This window comes from Anguilla anguilla, chromosome 8 (genome assembly GCF_013347855.1).
Source record: "Anguilla anguilla isolate fAngAng1 chromosome 8, fAngAng1.pri, whole genome shotgun sequence".
NCBI lineage: Eukaryota > Metazoa > Chordata > Actinopteri > Anguilliformes > Anguillidae > Anguilla > Anguilla anguilla.
Genome location: NC_049208.1, coordinates 48303942 through 48322732, shown reverse-complemented (window position 1 = coordinate 48322732; position 18791 = coordinate 48303942). Strand labels below are relative to the sequence as shown.

General features: G+C 46.9%; 2 protein-coding genes across 2 annotated transcripts in view; both read left to right on the top strand.

The window, feature by feature from the left end:
- Positions 1–1355, top strand: part of LOC118232850 (ras-related protein Rab-25-like) — a 13529-nt gene extending 12174 nt beyond the window's left edge. Inside the window, exon 5 of the mRNA XM_035428021.1 lies at positions 44–1355. Coding sequence (XP_035283912.1) covers positions 44–171 — 128 coding nt within the window. The 3' untranslated portion in view covers positions 172–1355. The remainder of the gene's footprint in view (positions 1–43) is intronic.
- Positions 1356–1909: 554 nt separating this feature from the next.
- rab11al (RAB11a, member RAS oncogene family, like) lies at positions 1910–18315 on the top strand. Its single transcript, XM_035429926.1, has 6 exons — positions 1910–2318; positions 12538–12733; positions 13374–13567; positions 14104–14184; positions 16555–16731; positions 16769–18315. Exons 1-5 carry the CDS (start codon positions 2279–2281, stop codon positions 16692–16694), a joined length of 651 nt encoding a protein of 216 aa, XP_035285817.1. The 5' UTR covers positions 1910–2278; the 3' UTR covers positions 16695–16731; positions 16769–18315.
- Positions 18316–18791: the final 476 nt, after the last annotated feature.

Here is an 18791-nt window from a genome sequence, read left to right as displayed (position 1 = left end):
TTGTTATCTGATCTGTGTCTGTTGGTCTGTGTGGGCCCCCCAGAGATCCACAAGAAGGTGGCCAGTAAAGAGGTGACCCGAGGGTCCATCAGCGCCGTCACCCTGTCCAGCCCAGCCACCCCCGCCGGAGGCAGCCAGGAGGATAAGAAGCCCTGCTGCAAGAACCTCTGACCGGATGTCCCGGCTGCAAATTTGGGTTGGGTTGGGTTGGGTTGGGTTGGGGGGAAGGGGGGCGGGACAAGGGTGTGGTTTGTGGAGAGGAGATGCTGGACGAGGGTACAGGGGCGCCTGGTACCTCCTGCGACACTGTCGTCTGGTGGGAAATCAAAAGCGATACGAAAAGAAACCAGAGGGGTGCGAGTCTTTGCCGTCAGACTTCCTGTGAAGGGTCTCATGAAACGAAACATGATCAAGTAATCAGACCATTCTGGTCTTTATGTCTGCTTGTTTGTTTTGATAAAGCAGTCACGGGTAATAACTCCCAACTCAAACTTGCTGGGTGGATGCTGATTGCTAAACTTTTTTTTTTTGCAGTCTTGTAATTCCACCCCCCCCCCCCCCCCCCCAATCCCACGGGGCTTTCAACGGTCACATTTAGTTGATCTTGAGGATTTTCAGTGCAATGTGGACCAAGAGGTTCACCACAATGCGACAGAGATCATTAAACAAACGACAACTGTGATTCTAATTAGTTGCCATGGTAATTCAGCTTTGCTTATGGCATTTTAAAAAAAGGAAATGGTTCATATGAAAATAAAATGCATTTACACAGGACATTACATGTTATGTAAATTAGTAAATTCAAAACAAAAATTGCAATTATTTTTGCAACTTAAATTATTTTAATGTTATTGACTTTTTAAGTTTCTTATTTTGAGGAAGTTCTTCTTGCAGACAAAATATGCAGCCAAATTTATGATTTTGTATCGATGAGATCGCACTAAAAATAAAATATCGTTATTTCATAATCTGCTGCCCTGTGACCAATCATGTGAAGAATTGCATGGGCATTAGCTTTCAGGGCACAAAAAATATGTATATTTTTCACAAACATCACATCTGAAGGTCAGTCAAACAGCTGAGCAATCGTCCAATGAAGTCCTTTAATGGAAGATGTGGAATTGAGAAAATGTTGTAATTGAGAGCAAGAGTGGGTGGGGTGGGCATACAGGACTTTTAAGAATTGTGTCTTTAATTTTAAAGCAGACACCCTTGGCAATCTTTAACGGCAAAAAAGAGTCTCATTTCACTGCAAATCATAGCAGCTGTTCTAAATGGGCTTTGTACCATAATTGTCTCTGACCCCATTTTATACTCACACATACATCTAATAATAAAAATGTTTATGCCCTATATGCCCTGTCATGTGTTTGGTTTGTCTTTGTCTTGAACTTTGCTACTTTACTGTTACTTTATGAATGGAAGTCCTATATTATTTAATGTCATGAAATATGAAAATATTTTCGTGCGGGATCTTTTTTCATGTATAAGTGTATAGATGAATGCCTATAGAGATGGGTGTGTTCAGTTACTCCTTGAATCATGATTAAAGACGTGTGTGTGTGTGTGTGTGTGTGTGTGTGCAAGCGCGAGTGCTTACTGATAGCATGAAGTTCCGGAGACTTTTCTGAACTGCGGAATGTCAGTTTACATTTCATTTTGCGTGAAAGGTTCTAAGCCGAACATTTAGTACCGGTCTAACAATCAAGTATGTCTTGTTTCATTTTTAAAAAGGATGGTCAGGGTATAATTAAAATAACGCTCAATACGTGGCATTTGAGTCGCACCCACAGGCTAACAGTCCATTAGCTTCTGCAGTAGGTGAGGTCACTGTTTGCTTTGCAGCCTCAGAAAAGAATGACAGTGATGACATCATAGGGAGAGGCTGGGGAGATCAGAAGAGGGCGGGTCGTATTTTTCGGAAATACACTCAACTCGGAAACACTTATAACTTTCCTAAACGCGAACTATGTTTCACTAGCGCTAGAACGGGAGCAAAAGTCTTACGGAGAAGGCCAACTGTGTTGTTACGCATTAGTCAGACTTCCTGACTATCTTCAGATATATGCGGAAGTTATTTCATTATACTGGTACTAGTTGGTAGGCAAAGAAGCCGTCTTCCTAATCGAAGCAAGGAAGTAGGCTACTCGTGACGTAAATTGCAGGCGAGCGAGCTAGGCAAGTTTTTAAAACTACACCGTACAAGCTCATTCACTTCGGCTAAATCGTTCAGTGAAGATCAAAGACTAAGCTACCGCAAAAGAAGCATTTTGGAGAAATGGGCAACAGGGAAGACGAGTACGATTACCTTTTCAAAGGTGAGTATCTATCCATATGTTGCTCTAGGTAAGAGGCGAGCTATTTTCCATTACTGAGTTCGACCTTTGTGGCACTTTCCCTCCGTCAGTCACCTCAGGGAGCAAATGCTAGTAGCCTACTTTAATTAAACGAGCCAATCGACACATTTTAACACGAGTGGTTTTGACATTTTGCCTTGACATCTGTATGACTAGATCGCTGGTTTTAGATTTTTCTTTATCAAGGAGAAAACTGTCGTCATTCGGAAGTAGCTAGCCAGCCACCTAGCTGGAAAGCTGCTTGCTAACTAATGTTGCCTTATTATTTCCCCCAGTAACTTTCTGTGCCAGAGTTATGGATCACGGCCATAGCAATTATTGGGGGTTCTACATTCATCATTGTTTTTCCTTAAATACAGATTTCCCGCAGTACGTTTAATCGTTTTTTGCAGCAGCGTTTCTATAAATGAATGGCCGCCCGTTGACCCCCGTTGTTCTGCCGGTTTGCGTGTTTGAGCTGTCAGCCACAAAACTTGCCTTTTACTTACAGAAACTTGCCTTTTACTTACTTTACTTACTATACAATCAACTTTTCCTAACTCGCAGGAAAAGTTGATTGTATAGTTTCAGGAAGCTACGGGTTGGTAAGCTTTAAAAAGTGTGGTTATCTTGTGGTTTGAGGAAAAATGCAATAACACCTCGCTATTGTAGTGGCATGAAGCACTTGGCAAACATCTGCATTTTTAAAAGTATTTAATTCTTTACCAACATGTAGCCCAAGCTACCTTAAAGCTGAAATTGCGATAAGTCATCCTCAGCTGGTTGCGTTCGGTCTTGTTCTCTTTCGCAAGCACAACCACCAAACAAGAAAATTCCGTTGTGTAAGTCAGCTCTGTTGTTCAATACGTCCCTGAGATTAAGATCATTGTACCGTAACGCAAGGATATTTATATTAGAAACATTACCCTTGTCAGGAAGGTGCTGTTTTATGCAAGAACAAATAAAAATGTCACATGAAACGAATGCTATCCTACAGAGTTAAAGAAGTAGACGTACACGATTTAAGTCGTTCTATACCACTCCACCCCGTATTGTTCAACATCCTCAGTGTCGTCTTCCTATTGGCCTATTGGTCTGCCCAACATTGGTATCAGCGTAGCCATGTAAACACAAACTTCCTTAAATGCGGTAATAATTGGGGAAACGTCTCGGCTTTTTGTGTGTGCGAACAGTAGGTTTACTCTTCGTTTGCTTATGTATTATTTTTTGTTAGAGACTGTACGCCCTAAAATTTCCAGGCATTATCGCCATTCGTTAGGCTGCTTGATATCATATATAAGTGTCCAAGTATTTCCTTGCAGAACTGTTAGAAATGTTCTGCACGTTACCTTCCGAAGACTTAACAATTTAGAATGTCGGACTGTTTTAATTTTCACACTCCTGGGCAAAAATTAAAAAAAATACTTGAAGCCTGTTGACAGTTTGCGGAACCCTTCTCGTTATCTTTAATTACACGCCTAGAATACTGATTAATGGTCACCGCTGGTGCAGTCCTTTTTCCTCGTGTGATATGACCTTTTAAATGTCATGATACATAAAATGTGAACTGGGACTGCTACTGTGTGAGAGATTAGCACACAGTTCTTGTTAGGTGAGTCTTTATCTTAGGTAAAATGAAATGGCAGGTATGGAAAATATGTGGAGAACCAAAACCCCCAACCCCCACCCCCCACCCCCAAATAAAAATGCATCCAGGTGGTAATTACCGGAACCTCCACCCAAAATAATTATCATCCATTTTTTTTTCGTTCATTGTTTTCCTCCCACTCCTACAAAAAAATAATTTCTGGGTACCGCAGTATTCAGGACACTGTGTACCCGTCTCCTCCTTTAATTCCTCGAATTGCTGGATTTACGGTCTGTTTTGCTCTGAGAAGAGAAAAAAAGGAACTCGGCCAATACCGGAAAACTTCACAGAGCACGTTCCGGTTTACATTTTTTTTTCTTTCCAAACACCATTGCTTGCATTGTGAGCCAATATCTAGTCATAGAAGCAGTGCCTCGTACGTGATACCACTCAGACCTCTAGGGGGCAGTACTGCATCTCATGTTCTAAATCACTCTAGACACAATTGTCTGGCAAATCCGTTTAATGTAACTTTAGTTGAGGCAATGTCATTAACAGTGTAGCTGGCTAATTCACAGGCTGCCGCCAATGATGAATTCTTTCTGACTTCCAGTTTTAAGGTGGGCTGCGTTGTAAAGTCAGGCAGGTGAACACATCAGTGACACTTTATCACAGCGTTATTTAGCAGGGAGTTTCTGCAGCCAGGTGTAGTGTCAGCATGTTCCAGTATGTCTCCCTGGAGATTCTCTGAATGTTCCCACCAACCCAGGACCTTCCTAAATCGTCCTCAAAGTTTTCCTCTTTTTATTGGAGGACTCTTAATGCAGGCAAGGCTTTTGCCGATCGATGTGTTTATACCGCTACAGGAAGTCATTAACGGGCTGCACCCAGTGGAATCTGGAAAAGGTCAGAGGTCAGGAAAGTCGTGGATGGAAGGGCATAGCATACAGTTGGAGCGGGATGGGGGTAGGGTTGGGAATGGGTGATTCATTGCAGGTTTTTAGGAATGCACTAAAAACTAATCTCCACATCTTCTACAGCGATGGCATGGTAACGCGCCCCTCCCCTTTAGCCTAGTGAGGGAACGGTGCTATCAGTCCTAATCTGAGCAGCAGTGCGCTGTAGCGTTTGGGAACCTGCAGCTGAGGGGTTGCTGGTTTGACTCCCAGCTTGTTTTTTTTTCCCAAACCTGAAACGAAACCCTTGACTGTAGGCACCTAACGTGAATTTCTTCAGTAAAAAAAATTAAATAACCCATCAATATAAATGGATTGTATGTAAGACTGTAGTCTCTGGATGGTGGTTTCTGCTGACCGGTGTGATGTCATGTCATTTGTAGATTTGTAATTACTTTCTTTGAGGCTCACAGTGCTCCAGGTTGTTAGTTGTACAGAGCGTTCCTGGTACTCAGTCTCAATTTTGAAAAGGGGCTCTCTTGTTTTTTCCCCTCATCAAAGATGTACTTTATGAAAAGTGGCAGTTTTTTTTTTCGGGTCAGACCTCATGTTGGTTTTTCCACAGTTTGTGTTCTTGTGACGGAAAGAACGGCAGTCTGTGTCTTTTTGTCTTTAGTACAGGAATGCTGCTCGAATCGCCCCCCCACCCCTCCCCTTTTTTTTTGTGGCCAAACTGGAAGGACCAGAAAAGGGCCCTTCAGAGAACAGAACAGATTGAGGAAGAAAAGAAAAAGAATTACAGGAAAATTCCAGAATTCCCAGCTGGGCCAGGGGTGATTACTTCCTGGTGAAATTCCAGCGTTGTCATCGTCCCTGCTTGAATTTAATCGGGAATTCTTTTCCGGCTTAAACCTGTAGAACTCTGCCTTTCCATACGGTATGTAGCTTTATGCGCTGGCTTTGCTGCTGTGGACACGTGTTCAATATCGCAGACATAATGCATTACAGGTTTAACTTGACGTTGCTGTAAGACCAGTGATTTGGAAAAGACTTTCAATGAGCAGGTATCCGACTTCAGTCCTCTGAAACTCCTGTATTGTCTGGGAGGGACAATGGGACTGCATTCCAAACCCCTCCCTTACCTGCTTAACACCAACAGCAGCACTGATCAGAGATCAGCGGTGAGTGACGCTGTGCCAGTCAGCCTCCTGCTTGGAGCTGATCTGAGATCAGCGCTTTTGAGGGGGAGGTTTGATGGTGGATGTGAGGGAGGGACGGGTAGAGGGTGGGATGTGGAATGTGGGCCTAGAGCTAGAGAGAGGTGAGAGAGAGAGATTTGCAGCTGATTGGCTGTGCCAGATTGAGCGCCTGATTGGCTGCACCTGATTTAGTGCCAGATTGAGCACCAGATTGAGCACCTGATTGGATGCGCCTGATTGGCTTCGCCTGATTGAGTGCCAGATTGAGCGCCTGATTGGCTGCGCCTCTTGGAGCAGGAAAACTCGGGGTGATTCAGGGAATGAGGTGTACTGCCTGCGCTGCCTGGTGACGGTGGTGACCAATCTTCTGTTATAAAATGGTGCACACCCTCTACATAACGCAGCATTGAAGGACATGGCCGTCAGCTGTGCGATTATTAAGGTCTGCCAGGCTTTTGTTTCGAGGAGGCCGAAACGGTCGTGAGCAAACCTGCGTTTATATTTTTAACCATGAAACTCTCTCTGACGCGAACTTTGTTTCCCGTGCGTTATTCCTTGGCGTGCCCAATAAGGTAAAGATTCATACAGTTCAGCAACTCCTTTCTTAAACCTCACCCCACTGCCTCGACGGTCATGGTATCGCCTCGCTAATTGAATAAACAGAGAGGAGCTCCGCTATTTGCTGGATACATTGGTGGCAACCCGCAGAACGACATACTTCCAGGATCTCTTTGGGAATTGCCAGGAAGTGGCCAGCAGTGGGGCGACATCACGGCCACCTTGTGTAACATGGTTAATAGTGATTACACTTGCCATTGTACCAGAGGTGTATGTGTGTGTTTTGGGTCTGGTGTTCTGTCACTTTAAAATACTTGTGTAGTTGCCTTTAAGGGAATGACGCACGTTACGTTCTTCCCAGTTTAACTTGCCCATGCAAGCGGTAGGTCACGTTATAACATTGTGCCAATTATTTTAAGAGATTGTTCATATTTGTTCACAATTATATCATTATATCAATACATATATACCTAAAGGAGTTTAGATATGGACAAAGGCCATTTGTATTTGTAGATTATATCCACTATATCTGTTCTACGAACTGCGACGAACGGCATGTAGGCTACGTTGCTAGCTAAGTTAGCCACTTACCAGGCCGCGTGTGTGTCTGGTAACATGAGTGTTTCTACATTTTAGATCACCATTGCTGAAGATACATGTTGAGAACAGTCCAGTGATCAGTTTGTCTATTATCAGGTACATATGTATGCTGTAATTGATATTGTTGGTTATATTGCCCCAGTTTAACTTGCCCATGCAAGCGATCACCATTGCTGAAGATACATGTTGAGAACAGTCCAGTGATCGCACTGTTTGTCTATTATCGGAATAAACCAGCTCAACTGGGAATCCTGGTTTGTGGTGCTTTTACACAACATAAGATCACGCCTGTTACAGTTGCAGTATCTCTGCCTCATCGGCCCTGACCTCCTCTAGGAAACGTGTTCAGGATTAAGGTGTCGTCAGGTTTCGTCAACCCCTCAGCTCCTTCTCAGGCCACGGAGGGGCCTCTTTGTCCTGTAGGACCGAGGTGCAGATGATTGTGCAGATGATTGCGCAGAGTAAGATTCACTTTCATTCCCCCTGTAATCGCGAATCCTTGGCTATTCTATTAATCGAGTCGATGAGTCGATCAGATTTCATTTATGTGGTGCATTTTATAATGGATTTGTCACAATATGCTTCACAGTTTCCCTTGGCCCAAGCCCCCTCAAGGCAAGCCAACAGTGGCAAGAAAAGTCTCCCTGAAAGATGTGTAGGAAGGATCTTCTTGGAGGAACCAGACTTGGTTGGGGGTCCCATCCTCCTCTGGCCGGTTCCGGGTGCAGGTTCACAAATACAAAATCAGTCAATTTTTTTTTTTTTGGGATAGGTCACATGAAGCACCCGGAGGTGGTGGCCCAGGGTGTTAATGATAGGGGCTGTCGTCCCACTGCTGGCGCTAGAACCAGGAACCGGAAGCGGTGCAGTTCTGGTTTTCCCCCCTCTTTCTCCCCGGCCCGCCGCTTCTGTGAAATGAAGCTGTAATCTCAAAAATGCCGCCGCGCCAGCCGCCAGCCGCCAGACCCCGTGAGCAAGTTGGCGCTGCGGCCACGCCCCCACGTCACCGGGGGTAACCAATCACATGAGGATGCCACGCCCCCCACGTCACCGGGTGTAACCAATCATGTGAGAGTGCCACACCCCAAAGTCACCCGGTGTAACGAATCACGTGAGAGTGCCACGCCCCCCCACCCACGTCACCGGGTGTAACGAATCACATGAGAGTGCCACACCCCCACGTCACCGGGTGTAACCAATCACTTGAGAGTGACTCTTGGAGGCGGGAAAGTCGTAATTTATTACTCTCTCTGTAGCAGATGGCTGTGTTTCGGGTTGGGCCTGAATACCTGCTCCCAGGTTAAAGCACTGAGGTCTTTAGTGTTCGTTTGTCCTCTGGTCAAATTTGGCCGACTGCACTGGTTCCCAGACTCAACCCTGGGTCCCCCTGTGTCTGTAGGTTTTCGGTCCAACCACGGCTGCAGTCCTAGAATTTTGACAAGCTTTTAATTGTTCTTAATTAGGCGCTTTTCGTGTTCAGAGGGATTATTTACCCTCTTAAGCCACGTTACATCAGAAATAGCTAAGCATGTCATGAAGAAGTCCCTTAGTCACATTGTGCTATGTTGCGGACGATTACATACAAAGAGGTCAATTATTTTTAACTGATCAAATTAAAGACTAGGGTGAATCAGTAGGCTCTAATTTGTGAAAGTGTCGACACCTGGCCTCTAAGAATAAAATGGCGAGGCAAACGTGCATTGTTAAGTTTAAGGGGAAAATTTGGAAATAAATTAGTGTAAGCAGCCTAATTTAGAGCCTGTTGTTTAACCTAAGTCTTTCATTTCATCACAAGAATGAACTTCAAGAATGTACCTCTTTGAGAATGTACCTCTTTTTATGTAGTTTAAAAAAATATATATATAGCACAATGAGTACAATATGAACGTGGGGATTTTTGTCTTCGTGGCATGAACAGCTAGGCTATTTCTGACAGAATGTGACTTAAGAGGGTACATGATCCCTCTAAACAGGAGGAGCACTTATTAAGAACAATTAACAGCTTGTTAAAATTCTAGGACCGCAACTGTGGTTGAATTAAAACCAGCATGCACTGGGGTGCGCCGGGGCTGACTTTGGGGTGCCCCAGGGCTGAGTTTGGGGTCCACTGGCCTTACACTCACCACTTGGTGGAATTTTGAAATGGCTAATCCTAAGGTGTCAAACTGCAGGCCGTGGTGTCTGCTGGTTTTTGTGGTGTTCTCCGCACAAGTGTTTCATTTGAGTCACTGATTGGCTAAAGAATCCGCACACCTTGTTCTCGTAGGCTTATTTGGCAGCCGATTGAAAGGAAAACACAGAACACTGCGGCCCCCTTGGGATTCAGTTTGACACCCATTTGCTCGAAAGTTCACGATCTCTCTCTGTTGCTGCTTCGGGGTATGCACTGTTTATTGAGAAAGAAAAATGTGCTTTTGAGTGAACACTTGGAGCATTCTAGGAAACAATTATTTTCTAGGTTTTTGGGAAACATTGCATAACGTAGCTGTAATCTCCACACAAAAGCAATAGAAAAAATAAAATTTCCAAACTTTTACTTTTCCTACTTTTTTTCATGACAGGAGATTGTCTGCCATCTTGTGATTGGAATCTGATACATTTTACCCTCCCCTGATTGGCTGAGCCCAGGTGTGGGCGGGACAATGCAGGAGTGATGTGTAATAAAACCTGTAGCGGAAAGCCAAACGCAAACCCTGTCGGCCCTATGCTTCTTAGAATTTCATTTCTTTCTCTCTTTCTCTGTTTTGAGTCTGTTGCTTCAAATTTCTGCTTTTTGGTTAGAGGGTCTAAAACGGGGCTGCCCAACCCTGTTCCTGGAGATCTACCATCCTGTAAGGTTTCACTCCAACCCTAACAAAGTGCACCTCATTCAACAGCTAGAGCAGGGCTGCCCAACCCTGTTCCTGGAGATCTGCTGTACTGTAGGCTTTCACTCCAACCCTAACAAAGCACACCTCATTCAACAGCTAGAGCAGGGCTGACCAACCCTGTTCCTGTAGATCTACCATCTTGTAGGTTTTCATTTCAACCCTAATTTGGCAAACCTGACTCTGCTAAATAGCAGCTCATGTAGATCTGTAGCTGTGGAATGAGGTGCGCTTTGAGTTTTTCTGGCTCGCTTCCGGCCCGGTGCTTCCGGGGGGGGGCGGGTGGCTGGGGGCGGAGTTTAATCCTGCGGAACTACCGGTTCATTTGAAAGGAGGCAGTTGAGAGTGAGATTCCTGATTTGGTGATGCGACAAAGGTTTGAGGAGGATAATGCGACGGTTTGGGCTCTTGAGACTGAAAATCTTGCACCCGTGTGAATAAGTAGTTTATCTTTGAGTTCTGTTGGGAGTAACCTCCCTTTGAGATGTGTGGACAATGGAGATCCTAGTCTAGGTCCTTAACCAGTGAACAGGTAAAGTAACATGAAGGAGTTTCAGCACAGAGAATGACTCATCCTGACCGCTCTACATTTAATAATTATGACAGAGGGTGTGTGTGTTTATGTGTGCGTGTGTGCGAGTGTGTATATGTGTGAGTGAAACTCTGTATCTGCATGTGTGTGTGGGTGCGAGTGTGTTTGTGTGAGTGAAACTCTACCTGTCTGTGTGGCTGTGTGCGCGTGTGTGTGCGCGTGTGTGTGCGCGTGTGTGTGCGTGTCTGTGTGTGTCTGTGTGTGTGTGTGTCTGTGTGTGTGTGTGATCTCTCAGCCACATGCCCTCTCCTGCCCGCCGTTTCGCCATCTGCAGACGGTCTGAGCGTGGGATCAGTCGGAGCTTAAGGAGCGCGCTCAGTCGCGTCGCCCTAAACTCGGGAGAGCCGCCCTGCTGTCTCCCCATGGGCCCTCAGGCAAGCTCCCCGGCGACCGACTCCTATCGTCACGGCGACCGCTTAACAAGCCCCGAGATGCGGGTGGGGGGGGGTGGGGGGTGGGGGTGGGGGGGTGGGGGGGGGGGTCACACGCTTCCCCGATCCCCTTCTGGGCCTCCGATCTCTCCTCCGCGGTTGTCGGCCTCCTTTCTCGCTGCCGCTGCATCGTTGGTGTCCCGCTCGCTCGGCTCTTCAGCCCTGGTGGATGAATCGGACACCGCGCCCGTTTTCTGACGGGCCCTCTCTCTCGGCCAGGCGCAGGTCACACGGAGGCGCTGTGGCACTTTGAGAGAGAGAGACACAGACAGACAGACAGACAGGCAGACAGTGAGAGAGAGAGAGACACAGACAGACAGAGAGAGAGAGAGACAGACAGACAGACAGACAGACAGACAGACAGGCTCTCCAGGCCTTTTATCCAGAACAATGAAGGGAGAACCCAAAAAAAATCTTTTTTCTCCATTTCCCGGCGGTTCCTGTTGTTGTTGCTGCTTGGTAAGTGGAAAGGGAGGCCGCTGTGCGTTCTTCGATGTGCTTTTCACTGTCCGTTTAAAATCGTCTGATGGAGGTTCCAGAGCCGAATCCCCTCTGCCTCCCGCGGGGGAAACCTTTTAAAAGCCGTCGTTCCCCCAACGGCTTCCGCGCTCCCTTAGCTGGCACTTAGCGCGCGGCGGCGGCGTCTCCTGCCGGTGGAGGAAGCTGAGCGGGACGCGCCCGCGCGGCTCGCGGTAAAGAGGAAGCTCGTGGCGCCGTGCTCGTGGCGCATCCGCCCCCGCCCCCGCCCCCGCCCCCGCCCCTCAGCCTGGCGGAAGTGACCGTCGGGCTTCTGAAATAGCGCTTTGTTTCGGTGAACGCGGTTGCGGTCGTCCTGCTCCCGGCTGGGTGTAAACGTCCTGGTGGGGCTGCGCATGGTGGATGTGCTCAAACGAAGTTCGACGTTCCCCTGCGGTCAGTGCTGGGTGAAAGGGTGAATGGATGTTCAGGGCGTAGTCTTTGACTAATCTGCTTCAGGGTTTGCCAAAATTAACTCTTCGACGTGTGTTACTGAAGAAATAAAATGATCACTTTCCATTAGCATTAAAGTTAAAGTCAAGTGTTGATTGGCACAAGTCAGAGTGCCTGAGTCACAGAACCATGTCCAAGTCACAGTGCCAGAGTCATAGAACCGTGCCTAAGTCATAGATTTGGTCTGAGTTATAGTGCCTGTGTCACAGAACCAAGCGAGTGACAGTGTTTGAGGCACAAAACCATGTCCAAGTCACAGTGCCAGAGTCATAGATTTGGCCAGAGCCACAGAACAAGGCAAGTCACAGTGCTCGAGTAATAGATCAGGTCAGAGTCACAGAACCGGGACAAGTCACAGTGTCTGACGCACAGAACTAAGTCCTAGTGCCTGAGTCATACAGCAGATCAGGTGTGAGTCACAGAACACACAGCGTTCCTTCGTAGAGTTCCCTGCCCTGTGAGAGTTTGCGTTGAGTGAACACCCGTCCCTGCCCCCCACAGTGGTGCTCATCGGAGACTCCGGGGTGGGGAAGAGTAACCTGCTCTCCCGCTTCACCCGAAACGAGTTCAACCTGGAGAGCAAGAGCACCATCGGCGTGGAGTTCGCCACCCGCAGCATCCAGGTGGAGGGCAAGACCGTCAAGGCCCAGATCTGGGACACGGCGGGACAGGAGCGCTACCGCGCCATCACCTCTGCGTGAGTCCCCCACCCGCACCCCCACCCCCCCCCCCCCCCCCCCCTTCAGCTGCCCCAATCCCACAGGAAGGGTTTAGATGGTTTACATCAGGGGTGCACAACTCCGGTCCTGGAGGGCCAATGTGCGTGCTGGTTTTTGTTCCTACCGATTACCATATCTTACAGCTCTATAAACTATGCTGCTTCACTCCTGTGCTTGAGCACAGTGAAATCTCTAGGATACACTTGCAGACCGGGACTCTAGCTGTTGCTTATACACATGTCAGATCAAGATATGATTGGGCTAATTCAATAAATGTTGGGAAATGTTGGCACAAAATCCTGAAATGGTTTAGCCCTTGTTGTGCACCCCTGGTTTACATTGTCAAATTCTGTTCAATTTAGTACAGTGTATAGTGGTTTTTATAGGCACTGTCACACAGGCATTTTGCAGTGAACTTATGGAAGACTGAGCCTGAACCCCCAAAAACTAGTACTACCCCAGGAATGTAACCCCCATCTAATGTGCTTGGTAAATCCAGGAAAGTACACTCTCTGATTCCCTCACCACTCTGATGTCCTTGCATTACATTAGCACATTAATTCTTAAGGTGATATTAGCACGCTGCCTATAATGCTGCCCCCTGCTGGTCCTGCGCAGCTATTACAGGGGTGCGGTTGGGGCGCTGCTGGTGTACGACATCGCCAAGCACCTGACGTACGAGAACGCCGAGCGCTGGCTGAAGGAGCTGCAGGATCACGCCGACAGCAACATCGTCATCATGCTGGTGGGCAACAAGAGCGACCTGCGCCACCTCCGCGCCGTGCCCACCGACGAGGCCCGCGCCTTCGCCGGTCAGTCCCCCCGCCTGCCGTTACACGCCGTTACACACCGTTACACACACCATGTGCCCACACAGCGTAACACGCCGATACATGCTATTACATACCGCTGTGAACCATTAAACCCATTACATGATATTAAATACCATTTCACACCTTTACGCACTATTACACACCATTACATGCTGTTACACACAATTGTGAACCGTTAAACACCATTACACACCATTACAAGCCATTACACACCATTACATCCCATTATGCCCTATTACACACCATTACATGTCATTACATGCTGTTACACACAATTGTGAATCGTTAAACACCATTTCACACCATTATGTGCCATTACATGCCATTATTCACCATTACAAGCCATTATGCACCATAACAGCCCATCACATGCCATTACACGCCATTACATCCCATTACGCCGTATTACACACCATTGCATGCTGCCATATGCTAGCCACACAGAACAGTGTATTGCAGATTGGCCCTGTGTCTGTGTAGAGGGCCTGCTTGACTTTGGCCGTTTCGTGTTGCAGAGAAGCACGGGCTGTCTTTCCTGGAGACCTCCGCTCTGGACTCCTCCAACGTTGAGCTGGCCTTTCAGACCATTCTCACAGGTGAGTCCTCACAGTGCACAGCCACACTACACACACAGGTGAGTCCTCACAGTGCACAGCCACACTACACACACAGGTGAGTCCTCACAGTGCACAGCCACACTACACACACAGGTGAGTCCTCACAGTGCACAGCCACACTACACACACAGGTGAGTCCTCACAGTGAATTATCACACACGCACACACACAGGTGAGTCCTCACAGTGCCCAGCCACACTACACACCCAGGTGAGTCCTCACAGTGCACAGCCACACTACACACACAGGTGAGTCCTCACAGTGCACAGCCACACTACACACCCAGGTGAGTCCTCACAGTGCACAGCCACACTACACACACAGGTGAGTCCTCACAGTGCACAGCCACACTACACACACAGGTGAGTCCTCACAGTGCACCGCTACACTACACACACAGGTGAGTCCTCACAGTGCACCGCTACACTACACACACAGGTGAGTCCTCACAGTGAATTATCATTCTACACACACAGGTGAGTCCTCACAGTGAATTATCATTCTACACACACAGGTGAGTCCTCACAGTGAATTATCATTCTACACACACAGGTGAGTCCTCACAGTGAATTATCATTCTACACACACAGGTGAGTCCTCACAGTGAATTATCACACACACACACACACACGCAGTCCTGACAGGGACCAACATAATGAGGACAGGGCTTGATGGCTGTTAATTATGGATTCAATGTGGCCTAAAAGGAGACCTTGCAGTTAAGGAATGGTTTTTGAAGGCTTTGATGCTTTTATGAGAAGCTTAGTTCACTGCCTCAGCTTCCCAAATCTTTATAAGTGTACCTTAGGTTCTGTTTAAGTGCGGCAGTTTCATACCACTGCTGTTACTTTCGGCATGTAGTTCCTCTTTTGCACAATGGTTGAGTCCCTCCGTCACCATTCACCAAGTTGAGCTGCTGACCGTTGGCCACTAGGTGGTGCCAAACACCAATTGATGGAAAGCCGTTCTGCCCAGCTGATTGTCGTGATTGTTCGCAAACGACCAGTCGTCATGGTTATTGCCCCAGTTTCAGGCACCATTAGCAGCTTTACAAATTCTCTTTCTGGGGGGAAAAACTGGCAAATGGGGCCCATTGAGTTGTCGGATATACAGGTATTAGACAAAAGCCTTCAGACAATGCCTTTCTTCGATTAGCGGTAATGTTAATGGAGTTAAAAAAGAGGGAGCCCCATTGGCTGTAAACCCCATTGTGATGTCAGACACTTCTGTGATGCGTGTTCCCGGGTGGTTATGTCACCTGAGGCAGCTGAAGGCCAGTGTGACCCGGGTTCTGATGGGAAGGAATTAGTCATGATGCGACTTAGCTGCTGCTCGTTATGTTTAGCTTCTTCTGTTTTTTCAGACGTCATTCTCTGTCTCTCTTCATTCGGTTCAAATCTTTCAACATTTTAAACACTTTAATTGCATTATGTATTTTAATATGCATGCTGCCGAAGCTAATATAATTGTATATCAACAGAACAATTGACCTACATAAATTAGCAGTTATTAATGGTTGTAATAGCAACAGTACGTTTTTTTTGTTAATCGTTTTTTTAATTGGAATATGTAAAACATGAAAGGTCTGGGAAACTGAAATCTGTGAATTCTTTGCTGATGTGTTGTTTTACTACTTTTTTTGGATTCAAAAAACAGCTGAAAAAGATTTAAAAATGATTCTTGCAAGAAAAACTTGTATACAAGTCTGTGCCAAAATTGGCTTGCTTTCCCCCTTGGGTAAACACCAGGTTTTCGGGGGGGTTAAGTGGGTGTTAATTCCGTAACAAAAACCTTAAGTCCAGTGAGATCCTTTCTACCTGTAATATGTAAATGACGCTCTTGCCACTTTCGTGCATATATGAATATTAATGAGCGCAGGGTACACGCCCACCCTGCCCTTGTCTGCTGAACAGGTCACGATAATCTAATAGTGCTTATTACAATTTAATGATTATAAATCGGGTTAAAAACTTGAAAGAAATATTAAGAAGATGATCTTTTGTCACTACTGGGGAATATAACCACAATTTAACAAAAAAAGGGGGGGGACAAGACCAGGTCAAAACCTAGTATATGGCTGGACCTAACACACGTGATCCGGCCGACCAATGGTGTAACTTCATAACTCGGCCGACCAATGGTGTAACTTCATAACTCGGCCGACCAATGGTGTAACTTCATATCTCGGCCGACCAATGGTGTAACTGCATCACTCACTCACTCACTCAGTCACAGACATTTGTGTTTGTAGGGCTGGCCCCGCTGTTGCGGTCCAGCCAAAAATGTCTAATATTGTCTCTCGCTCTCTCGTGTCATCCCTTTCTCTAACCCCCCCCCCCGCCCCCACAGCGATATATCGCATCATGTCCCAGAGGCAGATGTCAGGCCGCACCGACTCGGACTTCTCGCCCAACTCCAACGTGGTGCCCATCACCGTCCAGCCCACCCAGCAGTCCCCCAAACAGAGCTCCTGCTGCCAGAGCAACTGAGGCCTTCGGACCGGGGCGGGGCCTGCAGGGGGGTGAGGGCGGGGCCTGCGGGGCAGGGGCGGGGCAGGGCTGAGGAGGGAAAATGGCTGGGTATGGGGCGAGGCCAGTAGTACAGGGGCTGAAACTGTGTGTGTGTGTGTGTCTGTGTCTGTGTGTGTGTGTGTGTGTGAGTGTGTAAGAGAGCGAGCATATGTGTCGTTAGACTCTTGAAAGGTGAGAGAACTGAGAACTCTTGGATTGAAAGGGAACAAAAATGGTCGGACACAACTCTGATTTCACTGTGCAAAATCCAGCCAGGGCTTTCTGATTGGTCTGTTTTCTCTAAACACTTTTCTCTTCTCATTTTGCTCTCTTGTGTTCTGAGGCAAAAAGCCTTTTATAGCAGGACCATAAAGTCATAAAAATGTTTGGAATTATTATTATTAGTCTGTTGGTCACACCTTTTAACTAAGCTCCTCCCGTTCATCTGTCCCTCCTCCCCTGTTGCCGGTCTGTCAAAGTAAACTTCGCCCCGTTTTGACAATGTTTTTTACAAACTCAAAATCCCTTCTTTTTTTTTTACATGGAAATCTACAAATCCAGAACCCCACATTTGTAATTAATTGGAAACTAGGTGTGTGTTTTTGCCCATAGACTTTTTTTTTCTTCTCTTTTTAAATCCAGACTTTAATTATGTGTTGTGTATCTTACCTATAGATTGAAATAAGAGTAACAAATCAAGAAAGCAGGCAGTCAGTCAGCCGATGACTGAAATTGAATGCTTAGTGCAATGTTAGTGGGAAATTGTTACAGATTGGAGTGGAGTATGCAATAATGGGTCACTGTTCTCCCCGAAAATGTACAGTGTCCCCCCACCCCTCCCCCTTGCTCCCTGATAACACACTCTCAGGTAAACAGATGGGGGGGGGGGGGGCTCCATCCCAAACATTCCCCTTCTTCGTCCAGGTCCCCTGATCGCAGGTCAGTGCTTCAGAACTGACGCAAAGCATTCTGGTAAATTTGGTAGGTTAGCTTTCTGAAGGTAGTTTTTGAGGAGCTTTGTCCATTCACGAAACCACCCCCCCCCTCGCCACTGACTTACACACACACACACACACACACACACGTACGTGTGTGCATGGGTTATCCATCCCACTGTGTTTTCTTTAAATCATTCCTTTATGTATTTAATGTTGTTTGAATGTAACTGTGTGTTCTGGTTTGTTACCCCTCCACACACACTTGCTTTCCAGAACATATTTCAGATTTCGGACCAGGGTGTTCTTTGCTGTGGGTTGTTTTTGTGCTGCTTTTATTATTATTATTATTATTGTGTGTGTGTGTGTGTGTGTGTGAGAAGCTTAATGCCTTACTTCATGTTCAGAATGGAAGCTCTGCTTTCACAACTCCAGTGTAATTGGTGAAACGTTGAGGTCAGGACTGATTTTTCCTAAATAATCAGGAAATATTGTTCCTTTCGCACTCTAAAGGTGTCAGTCGGAGGGGAGACAGACTTGGGAATGCCGTAAGCACACAAGGAGAGCGGGAGGAAACGTTCGGCAACAAAGTCAAATATTTGTGGCCGCCAGACACGCCTAGGGAGAGAAAATAAATATTTCCCTTGTTTTATTTCTTAGTTTTTTTAAAAATCCAGTAGACACTACCATGATGCCATTGTGTAGACTTGCCCCCCACCTCCCCCAACCCCTTCCCAAACTGTACTGGGGGTCAATAGTTTTTAAATGCGAGAGGGGTCAGATTGCGTGCGGGACATCCCGGATGTCTGATAGCGATGTGCATGGTTTTCGGGCTAAATCGGGGGCTCCAGACTCCGGTCCTGGAGGGCCGCAGTATCTGCATTTAATCAGCACCCGATTTTAGGTCGTGGACAGGAAGTGCGCGGCCAACTTCGGTCAATCGCTCACGCGCCGAAACGCCCCGCACACCGTCAGGCGCGGTGACACCCCCCCCCCGACCCCCCCCCCCCCCGGGCCGGAGTCTGGCGCCGTGGGTCGTGACCCTTTTAAAACTAAAAACAAAGAAACAACGGGAAGTCCAGGTTGGTAGAATTTGTGGCGGAATTGTTGCGTTAGCTGCACTGTTTTAAAGAGAAATTGC

Excerpts from the sequence above, each read along its gene's own strand:
- rab11al (XM_035429926.1), top strand. The coding sequence starts at position 2,279 with ATGGGCAACAGGGAAGACGAGTACGATTACCTTTTCAAAG. Across the intron at positions 2,319-12,537 it reads GTACGATTACCTTTTCAAAG|TGGTGCTCATCGGAGACTCC; the intron begins GTGAGTATCTAT and ends TGCCCCCCACAG. Across the intron at positions 13,568-14,103 it reads CGAGGCCCGCGCCTTCGCCG|AGAAGCACGGGCTGTCTTTC; the intron begins GTCAGTCCCCCC and ends TTCGTGTTGCAG.